General features: G+C 51.1%; 1 protein-coding gene across 1 annotated transcript in view; it reads left to right on the forward strand.

The window, feature by feature from the left end:
* Acacb (acetyl-CoA carboxylase beta) overlaps positions 1-27,834 on the forward strand; it is a 130,496-nt gene that overhangs the window by 47,334 nt on the left and 55,328 nt on the right. The window contains exons 3-16 of the mRNA XM_026409178.2: positions 3,818-3,950; positions 7,019-7,157; positions 10,016-10,125; positions 10,540-10,621; positions 12,103-12,201; positions 12,912-13,021; positions 13,154-13,264; positions 17,044-17,253; positions 17,561-17,731; positions 19,361-19,522; positions 21,630-21,793; positions 23,925-24,075; positions 24,157-24,260; positions 25,781-25,862. Coding sequence (XP_026264963.2) covers positions 3,818-3,950; positions 7,019-7,157; positions 10,016-10,125; positions 10,540-10,621; positions 12,103-12,201; positions 12,912-13,021; positions 13,154-13,264; positions 17,044-17,253; positions 17,561-17,731; positions 19,361-19,522; positions 21,630-21,793; positions 23,925-24,075; positions 24,157-24,260; positions 25,781-25,862 — 1,828 coding nt within the window. The remainder of the gene's footprint in view (positions 1-3,817; positions 3,951-7,018; positions 7,158-10,015; positions 10,126-10,539; positions 10,622-12,102; positions 12,202-12,911; positions 13,022-13,153; positions 13,265-17,043; positions 17,254-17,560; positions 17,732-19,360; positions 19,523-21,629; positions 21,794-23,924; positions 24,076-24,156; positions 24,261-25,780; positions 25,863-27,834) is intronic.

Below are 27,834 nucleotides of genomic sequence, written 5' to 3' on the forward strand. Positions count from 1 at the left end.
CGGCTCTTTGACCTGGCTGGGCCTCAGTTTGCCCATCTATAAAATGGAATTCCAATTTCCAACTGCTCATGCACTCCTGGCTTTGCTGACCCCTGCTTGGACAGCGGCCAGTGGCGTGCTGGTGGTCATCTCTGGGATCAAGTTCTTTACCAGGACTTTTGGCTCCTTGAATCCATTCAACCCTGGCCTCCCAAGATGCCTGATGGTGCGGTTGCCACACAGACCTCTGGTGGTTAACCTCTGACCTGATTCCTGGGGTGGGGGTGGCTCCCAAGGACCCCATCGGCAGGTTAATGGATTGGACTGAGTGTGCAGCTTTATTCTGCTTCTATCAGAACCTCTCTAAGTGACAGCAATGAGATTTATTTATTTACTTATTTGGGTACACAGGTAGGCGGGTACTGGGGAGGGAACCCAGGGGCACTCTACCCCTGAGGTATGCCCCCAGCCCTTTTAAATTTGTATTTAGAGAGAGGGTCTCTCCCTAAGTTGTCGAGGCTGGCCTCAAACTTGCGATCCTTCGGCCTCAGTCTCCCAATAGCTGGGATTACAAATGTGCACAACTGTGCCTGGCTGTTAGTTTATTATTATTTTTTTTAGTAATATTCCATTGAATATATATACTATATTTTCTTTATTTTTTTATTCTGCTACCTTTCCTATCCCCTACTATCCCCCCTCCCCTCCCCTCCCATCTTCTCTCTCTACCCCATCTATTGTAATTCATTTCTCTCCTTGCTTATTTTCCCATTCCCCTCACAACCTCTTATGTGTAATTTTGTATAGCAATGAGATAGAAAACCCATCACCCCTGGAGAACAGGAAAGGAGATTAGCACCAACATTTTGGGAGCTGGAAAGCAGATGAGCAAGTGGTAACTGAATTAGCAGATCCAAGAAAGCTGGGAACCCCCTGCCACCATCCCCAGATCTGTGCCGTGGAACCCCCAAAAGGCACAGGGGCTGGCGACATGGGGTGCGTGTGGAATTGGGGCTGAAGGGGGGTGGAGGGGGTGGTACTAAAATGAGAAGGATGGGGTGAAGAGTCTCACGTCCCTTCTGTTATCCCTTGGCTGGCTATGCCCTCTGACCCCAGCAGAAGGTGGCAGAGGGTAGTGGAGCATTCTCGGGGACAAGCAGAGGGGTCTGACTGGAGATGGGTGGGTGGAGCTGCAGGGCTGGGCCTGGATCCCCCGTGTGTAGTCCTCAGAACTGCCCTGTGCCCAGGGTCCTGCTGGCCTCCGTGGTGTGGGCCAAAGACCCGGAGACCTCCCCAGGGAGTCTGCCCAGAGAGGGAGAAAGCCTCTGAGACATCCCCAGCACACGGGCCACCAGACTGGCCCAGCAGCCCCCCAGTGCTTCCAAGCTCAGTTTCCCACGTGGTCACGAGAGTGTGACCAGAGCTCACCAGCCTTCGGGTGCCTGCCGACTCCTTCCATCCCCTTCCCTCCCTCCGTCTTTTGAACCAGGGCTTGGGGCTTGCTAGCCACACCCCCGCCCTTGGGGACAGTTTCTAACATGGAAGACAGAGCCCAGGCAAACCAGCCTCAGTCGGGAAACTTAGGAGAAGTAGAAACTGTGCCAGAGGAGTGGAAAGTACTGTCACCCCCGACCCTGTGAGCTCAGGCAGGACGCTACCCCACGGAACAGGCTGCTGTAGAGAAAGAGACCCCAGGATGCTGACTGTGTGAGAGCAGGGTAGAAGAGGAGGCTGAGGAAGAAGGTAGAGGAGAAGTCGGGGGGAGATGCACTCTAGGCTAGGAACGTCAGCACCCCAACAAGAGGACTCAAGGAAAGTGGGGAAGGTGAGGAGGTATTTGGAGGCAAAGTCCTAGGAGATGAATTTCCAGACTGAGCATCAGGGCTGAGGGTGGGCTCAGTGGTGGGGCACCTGCCCAGCATGCCCGAGGCCCTGGGTTCTGTCCCCAGCAGTGCACACACAATCAGAGCAGATTCAGGGATCTGCAGCCTCATTAATGGCAGCAGACATACCTGGGCTCATCCCCATGAAGGTATCCTCTACCTGCAACAGAGAAGATCCTCCAGGCTTCTGGATATGAAATAATAGGTTATCTACACACAATCAAGGATCTAAACAACCTCAGAAGTCATGACAAGATGGGACTGGTGCCGGACATGGTGGCACACACCTCTAATTGCAGTGGCTCAGGAGGCTGAGGCAGGAGGATCGCGAGTTCAAAGCCAGCCTCAGCAACAGCGAGGTGCTAAGCAACTTAGGAAGACCCTGTCTCTAAATAAAACACAAAATAGGGATGGGATGAAGATGATACTCCCTCCCAAAACTCTGAAAGAGGAATTCTAAAATTCCACCCACTGTCAAATGATAGAGTTGAATATGAAGGCCCGAAGAAAGACATTTTAAAATATGCAACGCCACAGAACACTTAACCCACCAAATGCCCTTTCCTAGAAAGCTACTTAAGGATGCCATCCAATGAAACCAGAGAGTAAACTAAGGAAAAGCCTCATAGAAGATGGGTCCAACACAGCATCCAAGGGCGTCTCCAGGGGGGTGGTGACCAGGAGACTCAGGGCACCCAAGAATAGGGCAGGTACGATGAGAGTGTCATTGTCACGTGCCCTGCCATCATCCTGTCTTGTTATCAGAAAAATCTCCTAGAGGATATGCTCCAGCAAGACAAGGGAGTCATGGAGAAAGAAGGAACCCGCTGATCCCCCAGAGATTCCTCTGAGGTTCTAATTCAGAGGAAAGGCAAATGGAGGTCTAAGGATCCAGCGAAGGGAAACCCCTTGGGACACCCATGTAAGAGTTAAATTCTAACCTCTCAAGATGGGGAGGCCATAGATGATGTCTCCAGTGGACCATTCCTAAGAGTATAGTTGTATGCCAGATAATGACCTTTCAGTCAATGGCAGATCACTGATATGTCAGAGGTTCCCGTGAGATCGTTACCTAGTGCTGGCCTAGTTTGTGCAAATACACCCTCTGACGTTTGCATGGTAGCAGGACCGCCTAACTACACCCCTCTCCAAAGGCTTCCCCCTCATCAAGCAATGGGCGACTGAGGACGCCTATTATTACATACTTTGCTAGTGTGAAGAGATGGGAAGAATCAACAGTGATCTCTTCTGGTGTGAGAGCCTGGAGAGGCAAAGCAAAGGACCTCTATTTTGTTGTGATTTCAAAACATTGTTTTCAGTATTTTTTCCTTAAAATTTGAAATATGCATACAAAAAAATTCATGGATTTTTTTTTTTTGGTACCAGGGATTGAACCCAGGGGCACTTTACCACTGAGCTAAATTCCCAGCCCTTTTTATTTAATTTTTTAATTTCGAGACAGGGTCTCACTAAGTTGTTTAGGGCCTCGCTAAATTACTGAGGCTGGCCTCAAACTTTCAATCCTCCTGCCTCAGCCTCCTGAGCCACTGAGATTACTTACAGGTATGCATCCCTGGTGCCCAGCAAGTTCAAGGAAGATTTAACAAGCCTGAAATATTAGAACACAGGCCTTCCTCCCTGATCATAAAACACCCATCCCTGGTAGAGAGTATTTTAGTATTTGAGTTCCTAAATTATAGTATGTCAACTAAAACTGAATTTAAGGCATGGCAAGTCAAGGGGTCGGTCGCACCTCTGAGTTCAATCGCTGGTCTCCTGAGGTGGTGCTTTCTGCCCTTGAGCCTCCTGGTGAACTGCTTCAGGGTCTCTGGAGGCGACTGTGGGGTGGGGGCTCTGGTGCACCTGGTTTCCCTGTCGACGTGGGACTTACAGGTGCAGAGTCCCCACGCCCTCCCTGAGCCCTGTCCCCTCCCTCATGGCGTCTCCCTCCGCAGGCCGAGCATGTCGGGGCTGCACCTGGTAAAGAGGGGCCGGGAACACAAGAAGCTGGATGCGCACAGAGACTTCACCGTGGCTTCCCCGGCCGAGTTTGTCACACGCTTTGGTGGGGATCGGGTCATCGAGAAGGTACAGAGGGGTCCTGCGCTCTGGGTGGGGCTGAGTGGGGGTGGAGGGGGGAACCAGCCTTAGGTTCCTCCCTGGTGCTGCCAGAGCGGGGCAAGGGCCACCCCCTCGTGACAGTTGCTGGGTGCAGGGCGCTTGATTTCGGGAAGGCCCAGGGCCTGGCGCTGTTTGGTTACTCCTGTTGGATTCCTGGACCAGGTGGACTCAGAGAGCTAACACTGGCCGTCCAGGGTCGGGTAGCTCAGGGGTGGCAGAGCCTGGGTTTAAACCCAGGCCCGTGTGGCTGCCGGGTCTCATCCTCCTCCATTTCATCTGGGTGCCGTGTCTGGTAGCCACCGCAGAAGCAGCAGCAGCAGGAAACCATTTCTTGAGGGCCCACTTGGGGGCAGCTGCCTGTTAACCTGCTCTATGACATCGGCCATCTCCACAGCTTTATCAGCGGGTTTTATTTTTACAGATTTGGAAATTTGGAAACTGAGGTCCAGAGAGGGGAAGTTGCCCGATGGTGGGGCTGGGATTTGGACCCCAGCTGTGGGACCCAGAGGCCCCCCATGCCCTTGACTCATCCTAGTGAGAGCAGTACTGATCCGTGGAGACCTCCTCGGGTTCCTGCCCCTCCATGGCCAGTCTTGTGGTTGAGCTTCTCCCAGCCTGTCCCAGACCCTGGGGCTTAGACTCCTGCGGAGGATCCAGAAGCTGCATTTTGGTCACACTCACCAGGGACTATTTTGCACCAGCCAGGCAGGGGGTGGGCATTGAGTTCTCAGGGGTCAGGAGGCCTCCTGTGCCCAGAGCTGCTGCACTTGGTGGCTTAGGATCTGACCTTGGCTCGAGGGAAAGCCACAGCCATGGGGATTACAGCAGCAAGCCCCCCTCCTCCACCATCCCAAGTTGGCTACCAGAATGTGCTAGAACAAATGGGGCCACCCAGAACCCTTCTCTCTCGACCAAGTCTTGCTTTGGTAATAAGAATGAGTAAAGGACCGTCCAGTCGGTTCATCATTCCTTCCTGAGAGGCATTTAAAAAAATCGTTCTTTGGGGCTGGGGATGTGGCTCAACTGGTAGCGCGCTCGCCTGGCATGCGTGCGGCCCGGGTTCGATCCTCAGCACCACATACCAACAAAGATGTTGTGTCCACCGAGAACTAAAAAATAAATATTAAAAAAAATTCCCCCCCCCCTCTCTCTCTCTCTCTCTCTCTCCCCCCTCTCTCACTCTCTCTTTAAAAAAAAAAAAAATCGTTCTTATCAGTTCTACATGACAGTAGGATGTGTTTGATATATTATACATATAAGGAGTATGACTTCCCATTCTGTGGTTGAATATGATGTGGAGTTGCACTGGTTGTGTATTCACGTTGCACATAGGGAAGTGATGTCCGACTCATTCTACTATCTTTCCCACTCCCATCCCCCCTCCACTGCCTTTATTTTCCTTTGTCTAATCCAAAGTACATCTCATCTTTCCTACCACCCCCTTTTTGTGATGAAGCATCTGCAGATCACAGAGAACATTCGGCCTTTGGTTCTTTGGGACTGGTTAATTTCACTTAGCATGATAGTCTCCCGTTCCATCCATTTACTGGCAAATGCCATAATTTCATTCTTCTTTATGGCCGAGTAAAATTCCATTGTGTATACATAGCATATTTTCTTTATCCATTTATCTGTTGAAGGGCACCTAGGTTGGTTCCAAAGCTTAGCTGTTGTGAATTGAGCTGCTATAAACATTGATGTGGCCATCACTGTAGTATGCTGATTTTAAGTCCTTTGTGTATAAACTGAGGAGTGGGATAACTGAGTTATATGGTGGTTCCATTTCAAGTATTCTGAGGAATCTGCATACTGCTTTCCAGAGTGGTGGCACCAATTTGCAGTGTGTGAGTGTACCTTCCCCCACAACCTCGCCAGCATTTATTGGTCCTTGAATACATTTGTTATATCCTTGATGATTGCCATTCTGACTGGAGTGAGATGGAATCTTAGTGCAGTTTTAATTTGCATTTCTCTAAGAAGTGTTTTTGACAGGGTGGAAAGAATACTGACCCTGAGACTGTTCTGGACTCTGGCGTCAAATTCTAGTGCAGCTGCTCATGGGATGTGAATTCCTTGGGATCAGTTTTCCCTCCCATAAAATAGAGGCAGCCACATTCAGAATCCCTAATGAGACTTGCCTGGCAGGGCTTCAGGGAGATTGTACAGAGGTCGGGAGGATTTCCTTGACGAGATTGTTTTGTAAGTCCGAACTTGAGGACAGACACTGCCCAGTGTTCCCTCCCCCCCCCCTCACTAGGTATTGAACCCAGAGGTATTCTACCTACCACTGAGCTCCGTCCCCAGAACTTTTTTCCTTCATTCTTGTTTTCTTTTGAGACAGGGTCTGGTTAGTTGTCCAGTCTGGCCCTGAACTTGCAATTACAGGCATGCATCACTAACACCCAGGCTCATTTGTTTTGTGAAACAAGAAAACTGGGGTTTGGTTTTATTTCTGAAAGCCCAGGCCGGGAGGACAGCCAGCTGGCTTCCTGGTGGGGATGTAAAGCCCAGAGAGGGAGATCTACCTAAAGCCACACAGGAGTTCAGCACACACGGAGGAGTCCACACCAGGACTCTTCCCTGCCCTCTGCTGATCCTTCCTACCAAATCCCAGACCCTGGGCCTTTAGATCCCAGAGGCCGCTGGGGGGACAGCTCAGAGCTCAGTGCCCGCTCCGCCCCTTGCTGGCCATGTGACCTTGGGAAGGTGCCATGACTCCTCTGAGTTTTGGTGTCTTTAACCCAAATAGGATAATAATGAAGCCTCTTCCAAGGGCAGCTGTGAGGATGAACTGAGGTAGGCGAAATGCAGCTGCCCTGTGGCTTCTCACAGCCAAACTGTCTCGCGGAGGTGTTCTCTCTTCTGTGCCTTCCAAACCGTGCCGCAAACCTCGAGCGCCTTGCTTTGAGCGGCGACGTGCTGTAGAAACCCAGAGAGACACGAAGTGCCGCGGGCGCTATGCGAGGCCGGCCTCGGTGGAGGGCCTCCGCCGAGGGCAGACGGGCAGCTGACTGTCTCCTGGTTGTGCCCTGCAGGTGCTCATTGCCAACAACGGGATCGCCGCGGTCAAGTGCATGCGCTCCATCCGCAGGTGGGCCTATGAGATGTTCCGCAACGAGCGAGCCATCCGGTTTGTGGTCATGGTGACCCCCGAGGACCTCAAGGCCAATGCAGGTGCCTGACCCTCACCTCTCGTCCATCATTCTCTGCGCATGCCTCCTCTCATGAGTCTGAATTTGTTTGCCCCTCCTCCTTCCCTCCCTCCCTCCCTTCCTTCTTTCTTTTTTAGTACCAGGGATGGAACTCAGGGGCACTCAATCACTGAGCCCCATCCCCAGCCCTATTTTGCATTTTATTTAGAGACAGGGCCTCCCTGAGTTGCTTAGGGCCTTGCTGAGTTGCTGAGGCTGGCTCTGAACTTGCAATCCTCCTGCCTCAGCCTCCCCAGCCGTTGGGATGACAGGCGTGGGCCACTGTGCCCAGCGGCTCCCTCTTTCTTTAACTAAGCATCTGCTCTTAAATGAGTGAGTTGTGGCACTGACACTGAGTGTCCTCCTCTCTTCTCTGCAGCAGTCTGGTGCGTTTCCTTCCTGGCACTGACTCCTGACTGCTTGTGAAGCCCGAGTGAGGCACTGGGTTCCATCCTCAGCACCCCATAAAAATAAATAAATCAGCTGGGTGCAGTGGCACCCACCTGTAAGCCTGGTGGCTCAGGAGGCTGAGGCAGGAGGATCTTGAAACACGCTCCCACCCACCCGGCAATAAACCTATCCCTTTCCAGACCCTTTTCACGGAGCAGCCAAAGTGCTGTTTTGAAAACCCGCCCAGGTCTTGTCCTGCCCCTTCTCGGTGCTGTTCCCAGGCCACAAAGCTCAGCGTTGTCCCCTGAGTCCTCCTGGGGCACAGGCCCAGGGCTCCACCCTGCAGGGACACGGCTTTGTCTGTTTCTCACAGCTCATTTTACAGATGAGTCAGTTGGGGCTCTGGGACATAAATTTGTCACTTGCCCAGTGTCCCATGACCAGCATGTGACACAGGTGGGACTGGAAGCTCCGTGTGTCAGAGTTCAGAGCCCCCTGTCCCCCGGGGGCCTCCATCATGCTAGACCATCATTCCAGACCCTCACCCTGGCAAGGAAGGCCACTCAGGCCCTGCTGGGCACCTGCCTTACCACCTGGTGCCCTCCCTCTCTGGGTCGCTGTCACACAGGTCTCTGGTGGCTCCTGGGCCACCCTGCACTTCCCTCCTGCCGAGTGCTGTCAAGGCTGGCCTCCGGCACCACCCCCCTTTGCCTGGCAGGCCCCTCCTTCAGAGCTCCGTGTCCTCCTCTCTCCTCTGGAACAGTCTGGTGCGTTTCCTTCTGGCACTGACTCCTGACTGCAGTTATTATCTTCATTTTCTTGTTTATCTTCTCGAACATTAAAGAAAGACTGGCTGCCGACAAGGACCTGGTGACAGAGCCTAGGAGACCCCTGGGACCTCCCCAGTGGCCGACATCGGAAGCAGGCGGGCTGGAAGATGGGGTGGCACTGGACTTTGAATGGAATCTAGCTTTCACAGTCCCAAACACTGCCCAGCCACTGTCCTCTCACCTCATTCTTTGCCCTCCTCCCTGAGTGACTTTTTAGGACATGTTCCTAGAGTGGAACTTCTAGCTTAAAGAGCATGAGTTTTAAATTTAATTATTTGGGACCAGATTGGACCCAGGGATGCTTCACCCCTGAGCCGCATCCCTGTCCCTTTTTATTTATTCATTTATTTTTGAGACAGGGTCTCACCAAGTTGCTTAGGGCCTCACTACGTTGCTGAGGCTGGCCTCAAACTTGCCTCAGCCTCCCAAGTTCCTGGGATCACAGGTGCGTGCCACCATACCTGGCATTTTTAATTTAATCTTATTTTCAGTGTGCTGCGGATCCAGGGCTCATGCACACTAGGCAGGTGCCCAACCACCGAGCTCCTTCCCAGCCCTGAGCAGGAGTGTTTTAGCATCAAAACATCGTGTTGCATTCAGCCCTCAAAAAGAAGGAAATCTTGTCATATGTGGCAACGTGAATGGACCTTGAGGACATTATGCCAAGTGGAATAAACCAGTCCCCAAAAGACAGATACCGTATGAGTCCCCTCGTCAGAGGGGACTAGAATAGTCAGATTCCTAGGGACAGCGTGCAGAACAGGGAGCGCCAGGGTCTTCAGGGAGGGGAAGGGTGTTTATGAGTGCACAGTTTAGATCTGTAAGATGAGAAGGTTCTGAAGATCTGATTCACAGTGATGTGGAACACTAGTGAACTGCACACCAGATGGATATGATGCTGAAGTTTACGTTTCACACACACACACACACACACACATTTTGTACTGGGGACTGAACCTAGGGGCACTTAACCATTGAGCCACATCCCCAGTCCTCTTTGGTATTATTCTTTTAAGAGAGAGAGAGAATTTTTTTAATATTTATTTTTCAGTTTTCAGTGGACACAACATCTTTATTTTATTTTTATATGGTGCTGAGGATTGAACCCAGCGCCCCGCGCATGCCAGGCGAGCGTGTTACCGCTTGAGCCACATCCCCAGCCCCCCCTCTTTTTGTATTTTAAGACAGTCTCGCTGAGTTGCTTTAGGGCCTTGCTGAGTTGCTGAGGCTGGCTGTGAACTTGCCATCCTCCTGCCTCAGCCTCCTGAGCCGTTGGGATCACAGGTGTGTGCCACTGCGCCTGGCAGTGTTATGTATTTCTTTACAATTAAAAGAAACCCATTGATTGTTTAATGGTAAAACAATATCAAGATAAACTTTATTTTTTTTTTAATCCCCCTAATCCCCCTACCTGGAGACGGTGTCCTGTGTCTTTGTCCTCGTCTGGCCTTGTCCAGTGGCACCTGTGCTCACATACTCACATCCCGCTCTTCGAGTTCCCTGTTGGGCCGTGGCTGACATGAGGCCTTCACGGCTTGTTCTCAGGGAGCAGATCGTAGCTGCCCCTTCTGGTTTCTGCAGTTGACTTGCGGACACTGACCTCCCTGCTGTTCAATTCCAGAGTACATCAAGATGGCGGACCAGTACGTCCCCGTCCCCGGGGGGACCAACAACAACAACTACGCCAACGTGGAGCTGATCGTGGACATTGCCAAGAGAATCCCTGTGCAGGTAACTGGGCAGGTGCCTGGTGTGCCCAGGGCGGGTGATGCCCCTGAGCCCTGGGACAGGTGGGTGCTGCCGTTCAGAAGGGGCAGAGGCACTGGGTCCCCCAGGATGAAGGGCAGGGAAGAGGCTGATAGTGTGAGGGGCGGCGAGAGCTTTTTTTCTTTTCTGTACTGGGGTTTGAACTCAGGGCACTCAACCACTGAGCCTCCGCCCCAGCCCCAACCCTATTCTGTATTTTATTTAGAGACAGGGTCGCACTGAGTTGCTCAGTGCCTCACTTTTGCTGAGGCTGGCTTTGAACTGGCGATCCTCCTGCCTCAGCCTCCCGAGCCACTGGGATGACAGGTGTGCACCACTGTGCCCAGCCGAGAGGTGAGATTTTGAAGGAGGCTCTTTCACCCCTTTCCGTGTTTGCAGGCTGTGTGGGCTGGCTGGGGCCACGCCTCCGAGAACCCCAAGCTTCCAGAGCTGCTGTGCAAGCACGGGATCGCCTTCCTAGGTAGAGTGTTTCCTCCAGCAGACGGCGGGGAATCGGGGCTCAGGCCCGTGCTCACCTGGGTCACAGCCTCTCTCTGGGGCTGCTCTGTGGGGCGAGGGTCACTGTGCCTCCCCATGTCACCTTTTCATTGTGAGGAGCAAAGGAGTCCAGGGTGGGAGGGCACACTGGGTGAATCCATTCGGTCACAGGACCTGGAGCTGTAGCCATGGTTACCACAGTGGGAAGCTGCTGGGGCCAGCGGAACCCCCTGCCAGGTTTCAGCCAAGTTCAGGTATCTGATCGGTTGGGAGGTCCTGTTTCTGAGAATGCCACATCTTTGTGCCGTTTCTCAGGTCTTTACAGTGCCCTTGAGACCAGAGTCCCCCATCTGTCTCATTAAGTCAAACGTTCCTTGTTGCCTTATGGCATTTGTTGGCTTCTGGATTTTTTCTTGTGTGCATCTCTGTTAGCTGTACATGTACATGTGTCCTTCTGTGCCTCTGGGGATTGGCTCCACAACCCCTGCAGATGCCCAGATCTGCACATGCTCAATGCCCTTCAATAAAATGCCATAGTATTTTCATACAACCTCCTGTATACTTTAAGTCATCTCTAGATTACCCAATACAACATCAATGCTATGTTATTCTGTATTATTTAAGGAATAATGACAGGAAAAAAGTCTGTACATGTACATTCCCAGTGATTTGGGGGGGTAGGGGGAGGGAGGGCACCAGGGATTGAACTCAGGGGCACTCGACCACTGAGCCCCATCCCCAGCCCTATTCTGTATTTTATTTAGAGACAGGGTCGCACTGAGTTGCTCAGTGCCTCACTTTTGCTGAGGCTGGCTTTGATCTCACAATCCTCCTGCCTCAGCCTCCTCTTTTATTTTGAGACAGGGTCTCACTAAGTTGCCTACAGCTTTGCTGAGTTTTGAAGGGTGGCCTCAAACTTGTGATCCTCCTGCCTCGGTCTCCCCAGTCACTGGGATTACAGGCGTGACCCACCACACCCAGCCAGATGCCAGACACAACTGCTAAAATGTATTTTCCATTCTTGGTTTGTTGAGTCCTTGGATGCTGAAGGCCAGAGGGATGGAGATGGACTCGCAGAGCTGAGTCATTGTGACAGAGCCTAGCAGACCCACAAAACTGAAAATATTTCCTGTCCAGCTCTTTATAGAAAACACTTGCTGCCCCACCCAGCTCTCCGAGGTGCTGGCTTGCTCCCTTGGTCTGGCTTTTGGCCGCCCCTCCACGTGAATCTCGTGTGAGCCACGTGGCTTGGTTGCCGCTCAGGTGTGTTCACAGTGTGCAGGTGTTGAAGGCCGGCCCAGGCAACAGCAGACAGATGCTCTTCCTCCCTGGCAGGAGGTCAGGCTCCTCCAGGGCTGGAAGCTGAGTGCTTCTCCCTGTCACCTTACTCCCCACCTGGCCCTGCCCCCTGCACTTGCTTCGGGGTCCCCTGACTGATGGGATTCTGCTGTCCTTCTTGCCCAGGTCCCCCCAGCGAGGCCATGTGGGCCTTGGGAGATAAGATCGCCTCCACCATCGTGGCCCAGACCCTCCAGATCCCAACCCTGCCCTGGAGCGGAAGCGGTAAGGGACCCGTGGGGGGAGCTTCCTGGCTCAGTCTTGCTGCTGTGAGCAGTCCCCCTGAGAGGAGTGTGCTTTTAAAAATTCTTTTGTTTTAAAAAAGTATTAAACCTTACGCAGGTGGTTTGACTTCATTGTAGCCAACTTCGAAAATGTGAGACGTCCACAAAAGAAACAGAAATCCTCCATAATCCTATGATCTGTGTTGGACATTTATCGCATTGAAGATGTCTCCTTTTTCAGGCTTTTTAAATGGACTTAGCCTTTAAAAAAACCAATCTTATATTTCCTAGTTTGTGACTTATTTTTTTCTCCTGATGAGTATCTATGTTAGCAAATACACTTTACACCATTTAAAATGTCTGCATGGGATTATCCTATGGATATGCTATAATTTCCTTAATAATACTTTGTAGTTATACAATCTGGGTTATTTCCTAATTAGTTTTCTGGTTTAAAAAATTAGTCAAAGGAATGGAGCTTTGATAATCGCTAAGCTTACAGGTGCTTTCTAATCATCTTCCTAGGATAAATTCCTAAGGTGGATTTCTAGAACAAGTTAAAAAATAAACAGGAAAAAGTCTCAGGAGTTTCCTGTTCAAGTTGATATTTTCCTCCAAGACTTGAAAAATTTCCATGGGTGAGCCCCATGGTTTCCGGGTCATGTGATTCTCCCATCCTGGGAGCCTTCAGCCCTGTCTGTGACTCTCCAGGCCTGACGGTGGAGTGGACAGAGGACGATTGGCAGCAGGGGAGGCCAGTCAGCGTCCCCGAGGACGTGTACAACCAGGGCTGCGTGAGGGAAGTCGAGGAGGGCCTGGAGGTGAGCTGGGGGGCGCCCTTCCTCCTCCCCCTCCTCCCCCTCCTCCCCCTCCCCCTCCCCCCTCCCCCTGCTCCCCACCAGCTGCCTCCACTCTAAGGAGGTCTGTTTGGTCTGTTTGTCCTTTGCCCCCAGGCAGCAGAAAAAATTGGTTTCCCAGTGATGATCAAAGCTTCTGAAGGCGGTGGAGGGAAAGGGATCCGGAAGGCGGAGAGCGCGGAAGACTTCCCCATGCTCTTCAGACAAGTGAGCAGCGGGTGTCTTTGGGGTCTTTCCCTCCAGCTTACTCCTGTTGGCATTAGTCCATCACCACCGGGAAGCCACGTGCAGGAGTCGTGTCCTGGGTGTGTTGTACGTGCCCTCTCTCAGTAATCCTGCAGTGCTCGGGCTTGACGGGGACCTTGCATGTGGTGGGCAGGGGCTCTAACCACTGAGCCACATCCCCATCCAGGTTGTGTTGTGAAGCAGGTGCATACCTCGGTCTGTGTGGACCTTCACACCTTCTCCTTAGAGGGTGGGAGTCTATGAATTCAAGAATTTCAGAGATGCTGGGTCAAAATATCTGTTAGTAACTATTTGCCTCTTGAGAGGCAGAAAGTTATGTAAATTTAGGAATATTGGAGTTTTTAACATTTCTATATGATCAATTTCAATTGTGAGAACTGTCTGTTTTTTTTTACTTGAAGCTAATTTTCTTCTTTAAAACAGTATGCATGTTACTAGCAATGTCTTAAAAACAATTATACTGGGGTCTAATGCTCCCGTGCCTAGGCATGTAATACATTTTGTGTGTTCTATTCCTTATAAAAAGAAAAATTATACTGGCCATTCTCCCATTCTTAAAACTATTTAAACATTTCTAGGTTTTCTTCTAGACTTGTTCACGTGTACATTTGATAAAGTTATATTGGCCCATACAAAATTTTCTTCTCCATAAAAATGTTTCTAAATGATAGATCTTGAACATTTTCATCATGTTGTTCCAATCCTCAGTTACTTTTATGATGATACATACTCCACATGCCATTGTAAAAAAAAAACTTATGAAAGTATTTCTTCTCGGGCTGGGGATGTGGCTCAGGCGGTTGCGCGCCCGTCTGGCAGGCGTGCGGCCCGGGTTCGATCCTCAGGACCACATACCAACAAAGATGTTGTGTCTGCCGAGAACTAGAAAATAAATATTAAAAATTCTCTCTCTCTCTCTCTCTCTCTCTCTCTCTCTCCCCTCTCTCACTCTCTCTTTAAAAAAAAAAAAAAAAAAAAAAAAAGTATTTCTTCTCTGCTAAATGTTTAGCTTATTTCCAATTACCTTGTTATGAATAATCTATTGTGTTCTGTAGAATTGTCTTAATCTGTTTTCTGTTGCTATAACTGGGTGTTGCTAACTGGTATTGCTCTAAAGAAAAGAGGTATCTATTTCAGGTCACAATGGTCTGACGCTGAGGGGCTGCATCATATGATGGCTTTCTTACTGGCACAGTCTCAAGGTGCCTCAGGGTATCACATGGGTATAGACAAGGGAGTGAGTGTGTGTGTGTGTGTGTGTGTGTGTGTATGTGTATGTATATGTACATGCGCACATGTCTCCTTGGGTCTCTTTCTTCTTATAAGGCCACCAGCGTTTGATCATGGGGCCCTCACTCTGATGATCTTACGTAATTGTAACCACCTCCCAAAGGCCTCCCCTCCAGACACCATAGTCCGGTTACTCCTCTTAAGCTCACAATGGGAGTTAGACTCCTGTCTGAATTTCAGAAGGGACAAGCCATATTCAAAACATAGCAAGTATATGAGCATCACTCGGGCTGAGGATGTAGCTCAGTGGGAGCGTGCTAGCATGTGTGAGGCCCTGGATTCAATCCTCAGCACTGCATATAAATAAATAAAATAAAGGTATTGTGTCCATCTATATAACTAAAAGCATATACTTAAAAAAACAACAACTCCATATTATTTAATACTATAAATAATGCTTAGCTATTTTCCTCTTCTGAGTTCTTTTCTTAGAGAAAGTCCTAGGGAGACAGACTGAGCTAAGTTGCGTGCCCTTGGTTCATATCAAGAAATTGCTTACTTGGCAGGTTTCACCTGTGCCATTGCTCATGGCAAATTGTGTCACATAAAGAATGTAGTGGCTTTGCTACCTGGTTATCTTGTGAGGTATACAGCATTTTTAGTGGGACTCGGAGGCAAAGGATTTAGATTTGTAGGAAAGTTTCAGCAGCAGGACAGAGATCCCTGCTCCCTGTCCCCCACTGCCCCATCTGTCAAAGCTAAGAGATGAACCTAGAGGACTGTTTCTGTTAATCCATTATGTCCCATCGTCCCCTATGTAGGATGCTTATAAAACCTTAAATGGGCCAAGTTTGGTGGCACACGCCTATCATCCCAGGAGGCTGAGGCAGGAGGATCTCAAGTTCAAAGCCAGCCTCAGCAACTTAGCAGGACCCAGTCTCTAAATAAAATATAAAAAAGGGCTGGGGATGTGGCTCAGTGTCCCTGGGTTCAGTCCCTGGTACCAAAACAAAAACCGTCAACGGAGCTCAACTTATATCATATATGGTACATAATGGGTTTTAAGTTGGTTGCAGACTTGATTTGCATTTCAGGAATTTCCCCATGAATGTCCTTTTCCTGCTACAGGATCCGGTCTTGGATACCATGTTGCTTTAGGTATCATAGAGATTTTAAAATCTCTTTTTCTTTTTAGTTTTTAAAACATAGACAGTCTTTTAGAGTCACCATAAAATAGGTCAGCAAGTAGAGAGTGCGTGTGCCCCCACCATCACACACCCAAGCCTCCCCCAGACTGTTGAGGGCATTAGGGAAGGTCCTTAGTGTAAGAAGTCACACAAGTGAGGGACGTGGCAAGAATGGAAAAGTCCCTTTCAGGATCACCTCCCTGCCCCGTCTCCTTGCTCAGATGACTGCTGGCTGCAGCTGGTCTCTTTCCAGCACCGGCTCTGTCTGGACTGTGACCTCGACGTTCGCACAGTTTAGTGTATCATTTTAAGTACAGGTGGGACCATCCCATAGATGACTGCAACTTGCTTCCCCCTCCCCTTTTTTTCACATCATCTTCTTTTCTCTCCTTCTACTTGTTTTCTTGGTGCCTTAGAGTCGACATACTGATGGGATTTGCTGTCACACCTGTAGGTGACATGCCTACAGGGGACCATCTTTCAGCCATGAAAAGCATGGAGTAAGTCTGTCTAGAGTTCTGCAGGGACAGCCAGCTGAGGAGCACATGGAATCTGGGGGAAAGGCAGATGGGAGTGTTTTGTCCTGTTTTTTGTTAAAAGAAATATTCTGTTTATGTGTTACTGCAGGTGTAGAAGAAAATCAGTCTGTACACCAAACTTTCCCCCCACATTTCTTTTTTTAGGGGGGTACTGGGGATCGAACTCAAGGGCACTCAACCACTGAGCCGCATCCCCAGCCCCATTTTGTATTTCGCTTAAAGACAAGGCCTCGCTGAGGTACTTAGCTCCTCGTTTTTGCTGAGTCTGGCTCTGAACTTGCAATCCTCCTGCCTCAACCTCCCACGCTGCTGGGATGACTGGCGTGTGCCACCGTACCTGGCTTTTCCTCCCATTGTGAGATATAGTTGTCAAGTAAAAATGGATATATTTAAGGCATGCAACTTGATGTTCTTAATTTTATGTGTGTGTGGTGGAATGATTTATTGTTTCATGTGGTGACCATTTTTGTCTGTGTTTAGTGAGAATACTTGCAATTTCTCTTTGTAGATTTCAAGCGTACAACATATTATTATTAATTATCATCACTATGGTGTAGATCCCCAGGAACCGGAATCAGTGTATTATATTTAGAGATGAGATTGGGGGCGGGGATTTCAACATTTTCACAATGTGAGAGAGAAAACAATATTTAAAAATCAGCAGATCCTTTGGGAAGTCCCTAAACTGCATCATTGCTGTCGTCAGATGAGCTCTTCTGGGAACTTCTAGAAGCTTCCAGAGCTGCTTTCCCCATGACGAGTGGCTGGCTCTGCTTCCCCGCAGGTGCAGAGTGAGCTCCCGGGCTCACCCATCTTTCTCATGAAGCTGGCCCAGCACGCCCGGCACCTGGAGGTCCAGGTCCTCGCTGACCAGTACGGGAACGCCGTGTCGCTGTTTGGGCGCGACTGCTCCATCCAGCGGCGGCATCAGAAGATCATCGAGGAGGCTCCGGCCACCATTGCCACGCCGGCCCTGTTGGAGTTCATGGAGCAGGTGTGTTTGACACAGCGGGGCTTCTGTGTGCGCATGCGCGTGTGCGCTGCCCGGAGCTCCATCCCAGCTCAGAGTGGCCCAGGACCTTCTGGAGCCACGTGGCTGGAGAGTGGGGCATGCGCCCGAGAAGAGGAGGAGGGGGCCCGTTTCAGGGCCGATTGCATCTCCTGGGTGTTTTGGATCAGGTCATCTCTGAGGTCCCCAAATCTTCCCAGGTCACAGGTCCTCGGCCTGCCCTGGGTGAGGGAGCTGTTGCCGTTTACAGCTATCTGAGAGGACCCCCGGGTCCTGCTCTGTGTCTTTGCAGTGCGCCGTCCGCCTGGCCAAGACCGTGGGCTACGTGAGCGCAGGGACAGTTGAGTACCTCTACAGCCAGGACGGCAGCTTCCACTTCCTGGAGCTGAACCCTCGCCTGCAGGTGGAGCATCCCTGCACCGAGATGATCGCCGATGTCAACCTGCCCGCCGCCCAGCTGCAGGTGAGCCCGGCCTTCCCCCCTGGGGGGCCCTGTCCCTCCCACGAGTCCTTCCCGCCCTCTCAACTGCCTGTCCCCTGCGGAATGGCCGTTTTGATGTGTGAGTAGCACTTGGAGCTATGACAACTAAGAACCTTCTGGAAAGTGATTTGTCCCTTTTGTCCAGCCAAGAGCCCTTGAAGACACGGGTGAAGGCTGTGGACTTGGTCCCGGGAGAAGGCATTTCATGCATTTTCAGAGCCGAATACCCTTTTCTCCACCCAGAGAGGTGTTCTCAACACTTGGCCCCCCATTATCACCCTCTCTGAAGAGATTTACAGATTTTCCTAATCCCTTTCCTTTTGTCACCCCAGATACACTTTCTATCTCTTTGGGGACTCTAGATAGATCTGTGCTTTACATATAAAAAGAGTATTTTCCACTCCCTTGGGGACAGTGTGACACCTGTTGACAACACGTGACCCACAGTGAAGGACTCTGCATTAACTGAAATTCCCCATTTTTTTTTAAATGAATGTCACCTTCCCTCTCTCTCTCCTTTCAATCACCAGATTTTTTTTTTAAAAAATTATTTTGTTTACATTTTTTTTAGTTTAAACAATTGCAGGAGAGTCAGGAGATTGATACAATGAGCTCCCAAACGCCCTGCATCTGCAGCCACCGATTGTCACGCGTGCTTCCCCCTCTCCACTTGTCTGCCTGTGGGATCATCTTGGGGGAGTCCACCTTTTGAGACAAGGTTGTACTGAACCTTTGTGGCAGGCGGCCTCTATAAACCATCAGTATAAAGTCCCCCAAACAAGGGTATTCTAGCTCAGGGCCATAATAGAGTGACCACCCTTGGGAAGTAGGGCCGTCAAGCAACACATTTATTTAATCAATTGTCTACATTGAAAATACCTCCCCGGTCCCACTGATGTCTCTTTAGGGCTGTTTTGTTTGATTCATTTATTTTGGCGTGAGGGATTGAGCCCAGGGGTGCTCTACCCGTGAGCTGCATCCCCATCCCCCTTTATTTAGAGACAGGGTCTCACTGAGTTGCTTAGGGCCTCGCTAAGTTGCTTAGGCTGGCCTTGAACTCGCTATCATCCTGCCTCAGCCCCTGAGAGGCTGGGATCACAGGCGAGCATCACCTCAGCCCGCAGCGCTGACCTTTTGAAGCCATCAGACAGAAGGTCTGGGTCACCCGATTGTGTCAGGTTCACACTGAACGTGTTGGCAGAATATCACGGAGGTGATTTTGTGATCTGACGCATCCCACCAAGAGTCCCCGTGTTGGATGTGATTGTGTGGTCAAGCTGGGGTCTCTGTTTTGCATATTTTTCCTGCCAAAGATCCCGGTGCCCTTCACCAAACCTCCGTTTACCTTTTTGGCCAACAGGGTCCCCTCTGTCCTTCCACCCTGTACTTCTCCCGGGTCTCTGGATGTGGCTTCTCTCCATAACGGTACCTTTGCCCCCGGGAGCCAAGTCTGGCCTCCTGGCCCTCTTCTTTGTTTGCTACCCTGTAGCAGTGTCATGGGGCTAGTCTGGCTCAGCCTGTGACAGTTCTCCATTGCACCCCCCTGCGCTCACCGCGGTGGGGCCAGCATCGCAGAGGGACTGACCCCGTGGGATGGGTTTTCCGTTTTAGATCGCCATGGGTGTGCCGCTGCACCGGCTGAAGGACATCCGGCTTCTGTATGGAGAGTCGCCTTGGGGTGTGACACCCATATCTTTTGACACCCCTTCAAACCCTCCCCTGCCTCGAGGCCATGTCATTGCAGCCAGAATCACCAGCGAAAACCCGGATGAGGCAAGTGCTGGGGACCCTGTGTCTCCTCCATCTCAAATGCCCCAGCCTGGAGCTGACCCTGGAAGTCGGCCTCCTCCAGGTCCCTGTGGTCCAGCTCCTCAGCTTATAGAAAAGGAAATGTCTGGAAGGGACGTTCCATGGTTTATCAGCTCATGGGACACACAGTGTGTATGGCGCTGGTCTAGCCACTCATGTGACATTATTGCAACCTCTGGGTGTTACCTGTGCAACAGCTGGACAGGTTGGGGTGACCTACCCTTGCTACTCCTGGACCTCTGAAGGCCAGGCTGAGCCCCGACTTGCAAGGTAGTATCCATCTCTGGGATAAACAGTTGGTTTTAGAGCCAGGGCCTTTGATTTCTGGCCCCAGGCACTTTTTGCTGTAATATAGCATTTGTCTCCTGTGGGAGTCCCTTATTGTCCTTACCTGGGTCTTGGAAAAGGAACCGACTGGCTTCTATCACAGTACACATGCTTACTGATTATCAAAGGATTCGTGAACCTACTATGTTTTAAACTTGTGTATTTGTTTTATCATTTATTTATTTATTTGTTGGTACTGGGAATTGAACCCAGCGTGCTTAATCCCTGAGCCACCTCCTCAGCCCTTTTTATTTTTTAAAATTTAGAGACAGGGTCTCGCTAAGTTGCTTAGGGCCTTGCTAAGTTGCTGAGGTTGGCTTTGAACTCTCGATCCTCCTGCCTCAGCCTCCCAGGTCCCTGTGATCACAGGCGTGCACCATCATGCCTGGATGTTTTACTTTATTTTTTGAACTAAATATACTTTTTAACTGATAAATGAAGACATAAACATTGTACATGTGAATGAGGTAATGTGACGTTTTGAGTCAGGTACGAATTGGGTAGTGATTAAATTTTTATATTCAAGAAATTTGGGTTAAGAGGGAGTCCCCGACCCCTTGACTTAGGTTTTTTTGTGTATGTGTGGTACTGGGGATTGAATCCAGGAGTGCTCTTCCACTGAGCTAATCCTGAGCTCCTCCTTTAGTCTTATTTTGAGGCAGGTTCTTGCTAAGTCACCGAGGCTGGCTTTGAACTTGGAGTCCTCCTGCCTCTGCCTGCCAAGTGCTGGGTTCCAGGTGTGCACCACACGCCCAGCTTGGTTGAAGAATGTTAGGCTCTGGTAGCTGATTTGTTTGGGATTTTTGGCTGCAAACCAAACACCAGCTCTGGCAGATAAGCAAACAGGAATTTTTCAGAGGGACAGTGGCTTGCTCACAGGACCCTGGAAGGACAGAGAATCAGGTTGAAAATAACCCACCCGGGAGCTCTCTACTCCCACCCACATCTGCGCACTCCGCCAAACGCCCGCATTGTCACTTAATTCATGAGTCCTAACCCTAGCTGGAGGGCTCCATGTCCACCCACCCTTACCACCTTCAGACAGGAAATCAGCCATGTGTCATGGGCCCACGGCGCCCATGGGACCTAGGGCCTTAAATATGCTGGGCAAGTCTCTGCCACTGAGCTGTACCCTTAGCCCACACTCTACAATTGTATTTTAAATTTTTTTTTGTTGTTTTGATACTGTGGATTGAATCTAGGGGGCACTTTACTGTTGAGCTGTATCCCCAGCCTTATTTTTTTGTTGTTAATTTTCTAAAAGTTTGAGACAGGGTCTTACTAAGTTGCTGAAGACCTCACTGAATTGCTGAGGCTGGCCTCAAACTTTTAATTCTCCCCTCTCAGCCTCTCAAGTTGCTGGGATTACAGGCGTGCACCACCACGCCTGGCTTATTTAAAATTGATATTATAGAAAACTTCCAGTGTGTAAAACCAGAGTGCACCTCCACCCAGTCCAGCCATGATCCATGTTCACCCATGGGACGCTGGCATCTCCCCTGTCCCAACTTGGTGGTGGTGGTTTCAGAGACTTTTTTAAAGGAAGAATCACATCGAGGTGCTCACACAGATACACCCGTGGATCCATCTACCCACACTGTGGCAGGAGCTATGAGTATTTGCTGATCCCCGTAAGCTTTTGCCTGTGGTCGGGGCTCTTGGATCTTTCTAGAACTGAATTCTGATGAGCACATACCTGGAGTAATGCCTTCTCATATCTTGCTCTTTCCTGTCTGGGCTCCAGGGGTTTAAGCCGAGCTCTGGGACCGTCCAGGAACTGAATTTCCGCAGCAGCAAGAACGTGTGGGGTTACTTCAGCGTGGCTGCCACGGGAGGCCTGCACGAGTTTGCTGATTCCCAGTTTGGCCACTGCTTCTCCTGGGGCGAGAACCGGGAAGAGGCCATTTCGTCAGTATTGCCTCCCTCCATCCCTCCTTCCTCTCCTCCTCTGGTCCCTCCTTCCCTGTGCCCTCCCCTCCCTCCTTCCCCTCCTCCCTCCCTCCCTCTCTCCTTCCCCTCCCTCCCTCCCTCCCTCCCTCCTTTAAGAACCAGAGGTTCCCCTGCATTCCATCAGGTCTTTTTTTTTTTTTTTAATTTTGTTCTTTGAGTTGGACATGACGGTAGAATGTGTTTTGACCTATTATTACTTACACAGAGTCTAACTTCCCATTCCTGTGGCTGTGCATGATGTGGAGTTTCACTGGTCATGAATTCATTATGAACATAGGAAAGTTCTGTCCGGTTCACTCTACTGTCTTTCCTATTCCATCCCCCTCCCTTCATTCCCCTTTGACTAATCCAGGGAAATTCTGTCCCCCCACCTCCCACCATCTGACCCAGGACCCTCTCCAACTCCTGTTCACATCCGCACATCAGCGAGAACATTTGGCCTTTGGTGTATGGGGATTAAGCCATTAGATCTTGGGCTTGTAAGGGGTCTCACTTGAGGGAGATCCAAAGGATGCTTCAAGGTGATGCCAAGAATTTAAAAGGGGCCGAGTGGGGCAGCTGAATCAAAGGACAGAGGCCCTTGAAACCTAGCTCGTAAAGAGTTCCCTCATTGGCTGTATTCATGGCTCGGACTCAATTTGGGGGGCGGGGGGGGGCGGATCTGCTGGGTGCCGGTCACCACTCTGAGGCCTGTGACTGCAGGCCTGGGTTCCAGGCGGAGCCAAGTCCAAGTTCTCCTGGTTTCTGCAGAGCTGAGAAATCTGACATTGACACGGGACACTCAGGTTCTGAAACGGCACACCTGACCTGGGCACCAGAAGAGACGCACCGGCTCTTGTTGTAATTAAGCCTCGTGTGGGTGGCTGACTGCCCTTCACAGTGACACGGCGCACGGGCGTTGTGGGCATTTCATTTACAGACCCTTAGCCTCTGACCTGGCGCTTGGCTGCTGATGAACTGAGTGGAGTTGGTGGTTTCCGTGATCAGGCCTCCTTGGCAGCTTAGAGTATTCATTTTCATTATGCCCAATGGACATGGCAGTCTTGAGGTTCACCAAGGACTGTTTGCAGCAAATAAGGCTCACGGGGGGAGGTGGGAGGCGCTGAGTGACCGGCCCCCGGGATGGAATGACTTGACCCAGCATGGCCGTCAGTGCCCCCGACTCCCACAGCTTTCCTCATGGCTGACAGAGGCCGCCTGGGGGCTCAGTAGTCTTGGTTTTCCTGGAGCTGGTTTCTCTGGACGTGGGCCCTCTGAAGTGGGGTAGGCCCCAGCTAGCTGGGGCGAGTCAGTGGCCTTGGGGGCTGGTGGCTTCGTCTTCAGTTCCGACCACACCTGACATCCTGTTTGAGCCCTCTGTCTCCATTCTCCCCTCCTCTTCCCTTGCCTGCTGACGGCTGGGGACACTGCCTGCGGGAAGCTCCCTCTCCTGGAAGAGACGAGTTCAGTCCCTGGACTTCCCCTTCTGTCCTCCAGACAGGCTGGGGTCCCCCAGGGAGTGGGGGTCTCCACCCTGTGACCTGTGCCCTTTGCAGTTGGAGGCTGGGTTTGGGGGAGGGAGCCACAGAGCCTGCTGGGCCCTGAGTGCGGTAACTGCCATCACGGGCAGGTGGTCCTCAGGCACAGCTGGGGGGGTCACAGTGGCCCTCCAGAGGGCGGCTCCAGCTCTGGGACCAGGAGGAGACTTGACTAGGTCAAGGGGGAGACGGCTCGGTGATGAGCAGAGAGGCTGGCCCTTCCTCTCTCAATCATTAATTATTTTCGTAGTTGATTATAATCACAATGATATCGAATCATGTTCACAGATTAACAACTGTGCACTCTGCACGGGGTGTGTCATTTTAATCCTCAAACACCCGCATGATGTCAGGGTTATTCCCCCATCTTACAGATGAGGAACTGAGGGCCAGAGAGGTTAGGTCATCTGCCCGAGGTCACTCAGGCCATGAGGATACTGAGGCTGACACCCTGGCCATCTGACCCAGGACCCCCTCCAACTCCTGGTGGCTCTGGCACTCTGGGAACCCATCATGAGGCGTCCCGAGGACTCTGTCTGAATTCGTCAACCACTCGTGCATTTCCCCTCCAGGAACATGGTGGTGGCTTTGAAGGAACTGTCCATCCGGGGGGACTTCAGGACCACCGTGGAATACCTCATTAACCTCTTGGAGACCGAGAGCTTCCAGAACAACGACATAGACACTGGGTGGTTGGACCACCTTATTGCTGAGAAAGTGCAGGTAGAGGTCTGCCCACGCCTGCCCTCCAGGTGCCCGGGACTGCAGCGCCCGGCAGACACTGAGACAGGGAGTCTTTCCTAGGCGGAGAAGCCGGACGTCATGCTCGGGGTGGTGTGCGGGGCCTTGAACGTGGCCGATGCGATGTTCAGAACCTGCATGACGGATTTCCTGCACTCCCTGGAAAGGTAGGGTGAGCGATCCGTCCCTTTCCTCTTGTGAGGTGTGTTGGTGGCCCGAAAGGCGAGACGGGCTTTATTGGGGTGGCCAACCAGTCACCAGGTAGTGGTGAGCCCTTTCTACCTGTTTACCTTCATGAAATTCCTCAGATAAACCTGGACTGCCTCTGGGTTTGATGTCACAGGCCTGTCATCCCAGTGCCTTGGGAGGCTGAGGCTGAGTCAGGAGGATCTGGAGTTCACAGCCAGCCTCAGCAACTAAGTGAGGCCCTAATCAACTCAGTGAGACCCTGTCTCTCAATGAAAAAACGGCTGGGATGTGGCTTGGTAGTTAAGTGCCCCTGGGTTCAATCCTCAGTCCAAAACAAACAAACAAACAAACAAACAAAACCCCCCCAAAACAAGACTGGGCTTCTGAGCCTGGGCGGGGGAGGGTCTTGTGGAGTGGGCAGGGGTGGGGTGGGACTCTTGAGGCCAGGCGACAGTGACCTTGCAGTCAGTCATGTGCACGTCCCTGTGGAGTTGTGTAAGGGGCATTGTAAGACTTGGGTGGAGGTGGATTGAAAAGCAGAGTGGGTCAAAGGCCATCTTTCCCAGACCCTCCCCAGCTCCACAGGGGACCTGCGACCTGGACTAGAATGGAGAGTGGCCACGTGCTGTCTGGACAGCCAGGTTCCCACCTCAGCACCAGCGACGTTTTGAGCTGGGTCATGGTGGGTGGGGACTGTCCTGTGCCTTTCAGGGTGATGGCAGCATCCATGGGACAGTAACTTGTGTCCCCAGATATTGCCAAATGTCCCAGGGTAGGAGCAGCGTCTCCTCCCATTGAGGACCACCGTGACAGGCCAAGGACACTAAAAAGGATGAACAGGTGGAAAGCTTGTTACTGCTCAGCCGTCGTGCTTTGAGCAGGAATAGAATCACCGTCTCCTCTCTGGTTTCTTCCGTAGCAGGTGACACGTCCCCACACGGGGAGTTTTTCTGAGAAGAAGCCGTTGTGGATTTTGCTCCTGAGAAGCTTTTGTAAATTTTTACATTCTTGAACAGATGCTGATTTTTTTTAAAGTTTTTTAAAATTTTTTAATATTTGAGGGGATGGAGAGAGAGCTGGGAATTGAACCCAAGGGCGCTTTACCTCTGAGCCACATCCCCAGCCCCTTTTTATTTTTATTTTGAGACAGGGTCTCTCTAAGTTGCTGAGGGTCTCACTGAGTAGCTGAGGCTGACCTTGAACTTGCATCCTCCTGCCTCAGCCTCCTGAGTCACTGGGATGACAGGTGTGCAGGATCTAAGTCTTAATCAGACTTAGCCTTTTAGCACAGTCAGCTCTCGGTGCTTGGGAAGGTCAAAGAGGTGGGTGATGTTTTTCTTTCCTTTTTGCAGCGGGTCACTGGGGCTTGAACCCCCGGCCTTGTGCATGCCCAGCACTGAGCGGCACCTCCTGCCCCTGGGGATATTTTTAGACCCCGGGGTGGCTGGGGCGTGCTCGGCCCCTCCCCAGTCTGTCATGGGTCTGCCTTGTCTTCCAGGGGCCAGGTCCTCCCAGCGGCTTCTCTGCTGAACCTCGTGGACGTGGAGCTAATCTACGGGGGTATCAAGTACATTCTCAAGGTACAGCCCTTGGGCTTCCGGGTGCAGCGCTCTGGGGCCGCAGGGGGTTTGTTCCGCGTGGTGGGTGAACCTCCTGGAGCGGATTTTCTCCTGCTCGGGTCTGAGCCGCTGTGTTCCTTGGGAATCCCTGAGTAGTTCCTTCGTGACCCTGAAACCTAAACACTGGTTTTCTTTTTTTTTTTTTTTTATTGGTTGTTCAAAACATTACAAAGCTCTTGACATATCATATTTCATACATTAGCTTCAAGTGGGTTATGAACTCCCAATTTTTACCCCAATTACAGATTGCTAAACACTGGTTTTCTAAAAGCACAGGGCCGGGTGGTGTGCAGAGGTCACAGTGGCACCATCTGGTGATCTCCTGTGGCTGCTGGAGCAACTTGCTACCCAGTGGAGACTTGAAGCAACAGCAGTTTATTTTCCCACGGTCTGGAGGCCATAGTCCAAAGTCCAGGTGCCAGCTGGGCTGTGGTCTCTCTGATGGTGCTAGGGAGGGGCCTCTGGCCTCTCGGGCTTCCGGTGGCTGGCTGTCGTTGGCGTTTCCTTGGGACTACACCACTGCTGACTGACTGTGCTTTCACACGGCCTCTGAGTGTGTGTGTGTATGTGAGAGAGAGAGCGAGCTGCCTCTTCACGTTGCTTCTGGGTCTGCACCTGTGTCTCCATCTCTTCCCCTTTTATAGGAGCACCCGTGAGATTGAATTTAGGGCCCATGCTGACCCAACGTGATTTCATCTTAACTGTTTAATCTGCAAAGATCCAGTTTCCAAACAAGGTCACATTCTGAGGTTGCAGGAAAGTCAGGAGTTTGGGGAGGTCGTTTGTCCCCCCAAATGAGCAGAGCCTTCTCTGAGCTGGCCTGGCCCATGGTCATTCCCAAGGCCTGGGAGGCTGGTTTAGTTCTGCATTCTGCACCAGGAATCCATGTGCACATTCCGGGGTTCACCATCAGCATTCCTGGGGCTTCCTCTGGTGGCTGTCCTCTCTGGGAGGTGTCTAGTTAGCCATGCATGTGTGCCAGGGTCTCTGGTGCAGCTGCAGGTACTGAATGTCCCCCTGGAAGCAGTGGCCTGCCTGGCACTTCCAGCCTCATGTTTTGGGGGGTGGGAAGAGGACCGAATCTGAGTCTGTTTCTGAGGCACAATTTTATTTTCTTTGACTTTACTTTTCTTATTTCTGAGCACACAGAGACTTTGAGTCTAGGCAAACAAATGCGTTGTCCTTGGGAGGTACTCTCCGTCTACATTTTTTGCCCCCCCCAAGGTTTTTTAAAAGGTGTCCTTTGGGCCCCTGGGTCCTACCAACCTGATTTTCAATGTGGCACAATCTAATTGTAGAAAACTTTAAAGTTTCAAACAAGTCCACGGAGTCACAAAACTCAAACGATTCTTCACTGCTGCGTGGAGGCGGACTCTCTTCGTGAGTTAGCAGAGATCATGGTGCAAATCATTTTCCTGCTGTGATACCTAAAGTCATGAACAAGTTTCCTCCAAAGCCAGTGTGGTCTCTGGCGTGTTGTCCAGCAGGACTTTCCGTGGTGATGGAGATGAAGCTATGCTGTTCACCTGGTCAGGGTCCCCCGGGGCACCTGAAATGTGGCGAGGGTGACTGAGGAACTGGATTTTACATTTTATTTAATTTGGATTAATTTAAACAGTCCATGTTACTAGGGGGTCACCAGATTGGACCAAGAGGGTCTGGGCTTTTCCACAACAAAGGTGACAAGATGGGATGCTAGTTTCATGGCAGTTTTTATTATCATCACAGATAATGTTGCTGTCCGTATTCCTGGCTATCTTGTCAAAATCTGTATTTTGTTGGTCGTGGGTCCTGGGGATGCCCGTTTCAAAACACACGATGACCTGCAGGTCAGGCGGGCGGGTATTTCAGTGGGACTGAAACTCAGAGCCAGGCCAGAGCCTAGTAGCCTGTCCGTTTCTCAAGTGTCCCACAGCTCACATGTGTCCCTGGG

The sequence above is a fragment of the Urocitellus parryii genome, chromosome 3 (genome assembly GCF_045843805.1).
Source record: "Urocitellus parryii isolate mUroPar1 chromosome 3, mUroPar1.hap1, whole genome shotgun sequence".
NCBI lineage: Eukaryota > Metazoa > Chordata > Mammalia > Rodentia > Sciuridae > Urocitellus > Urocitellus parryii.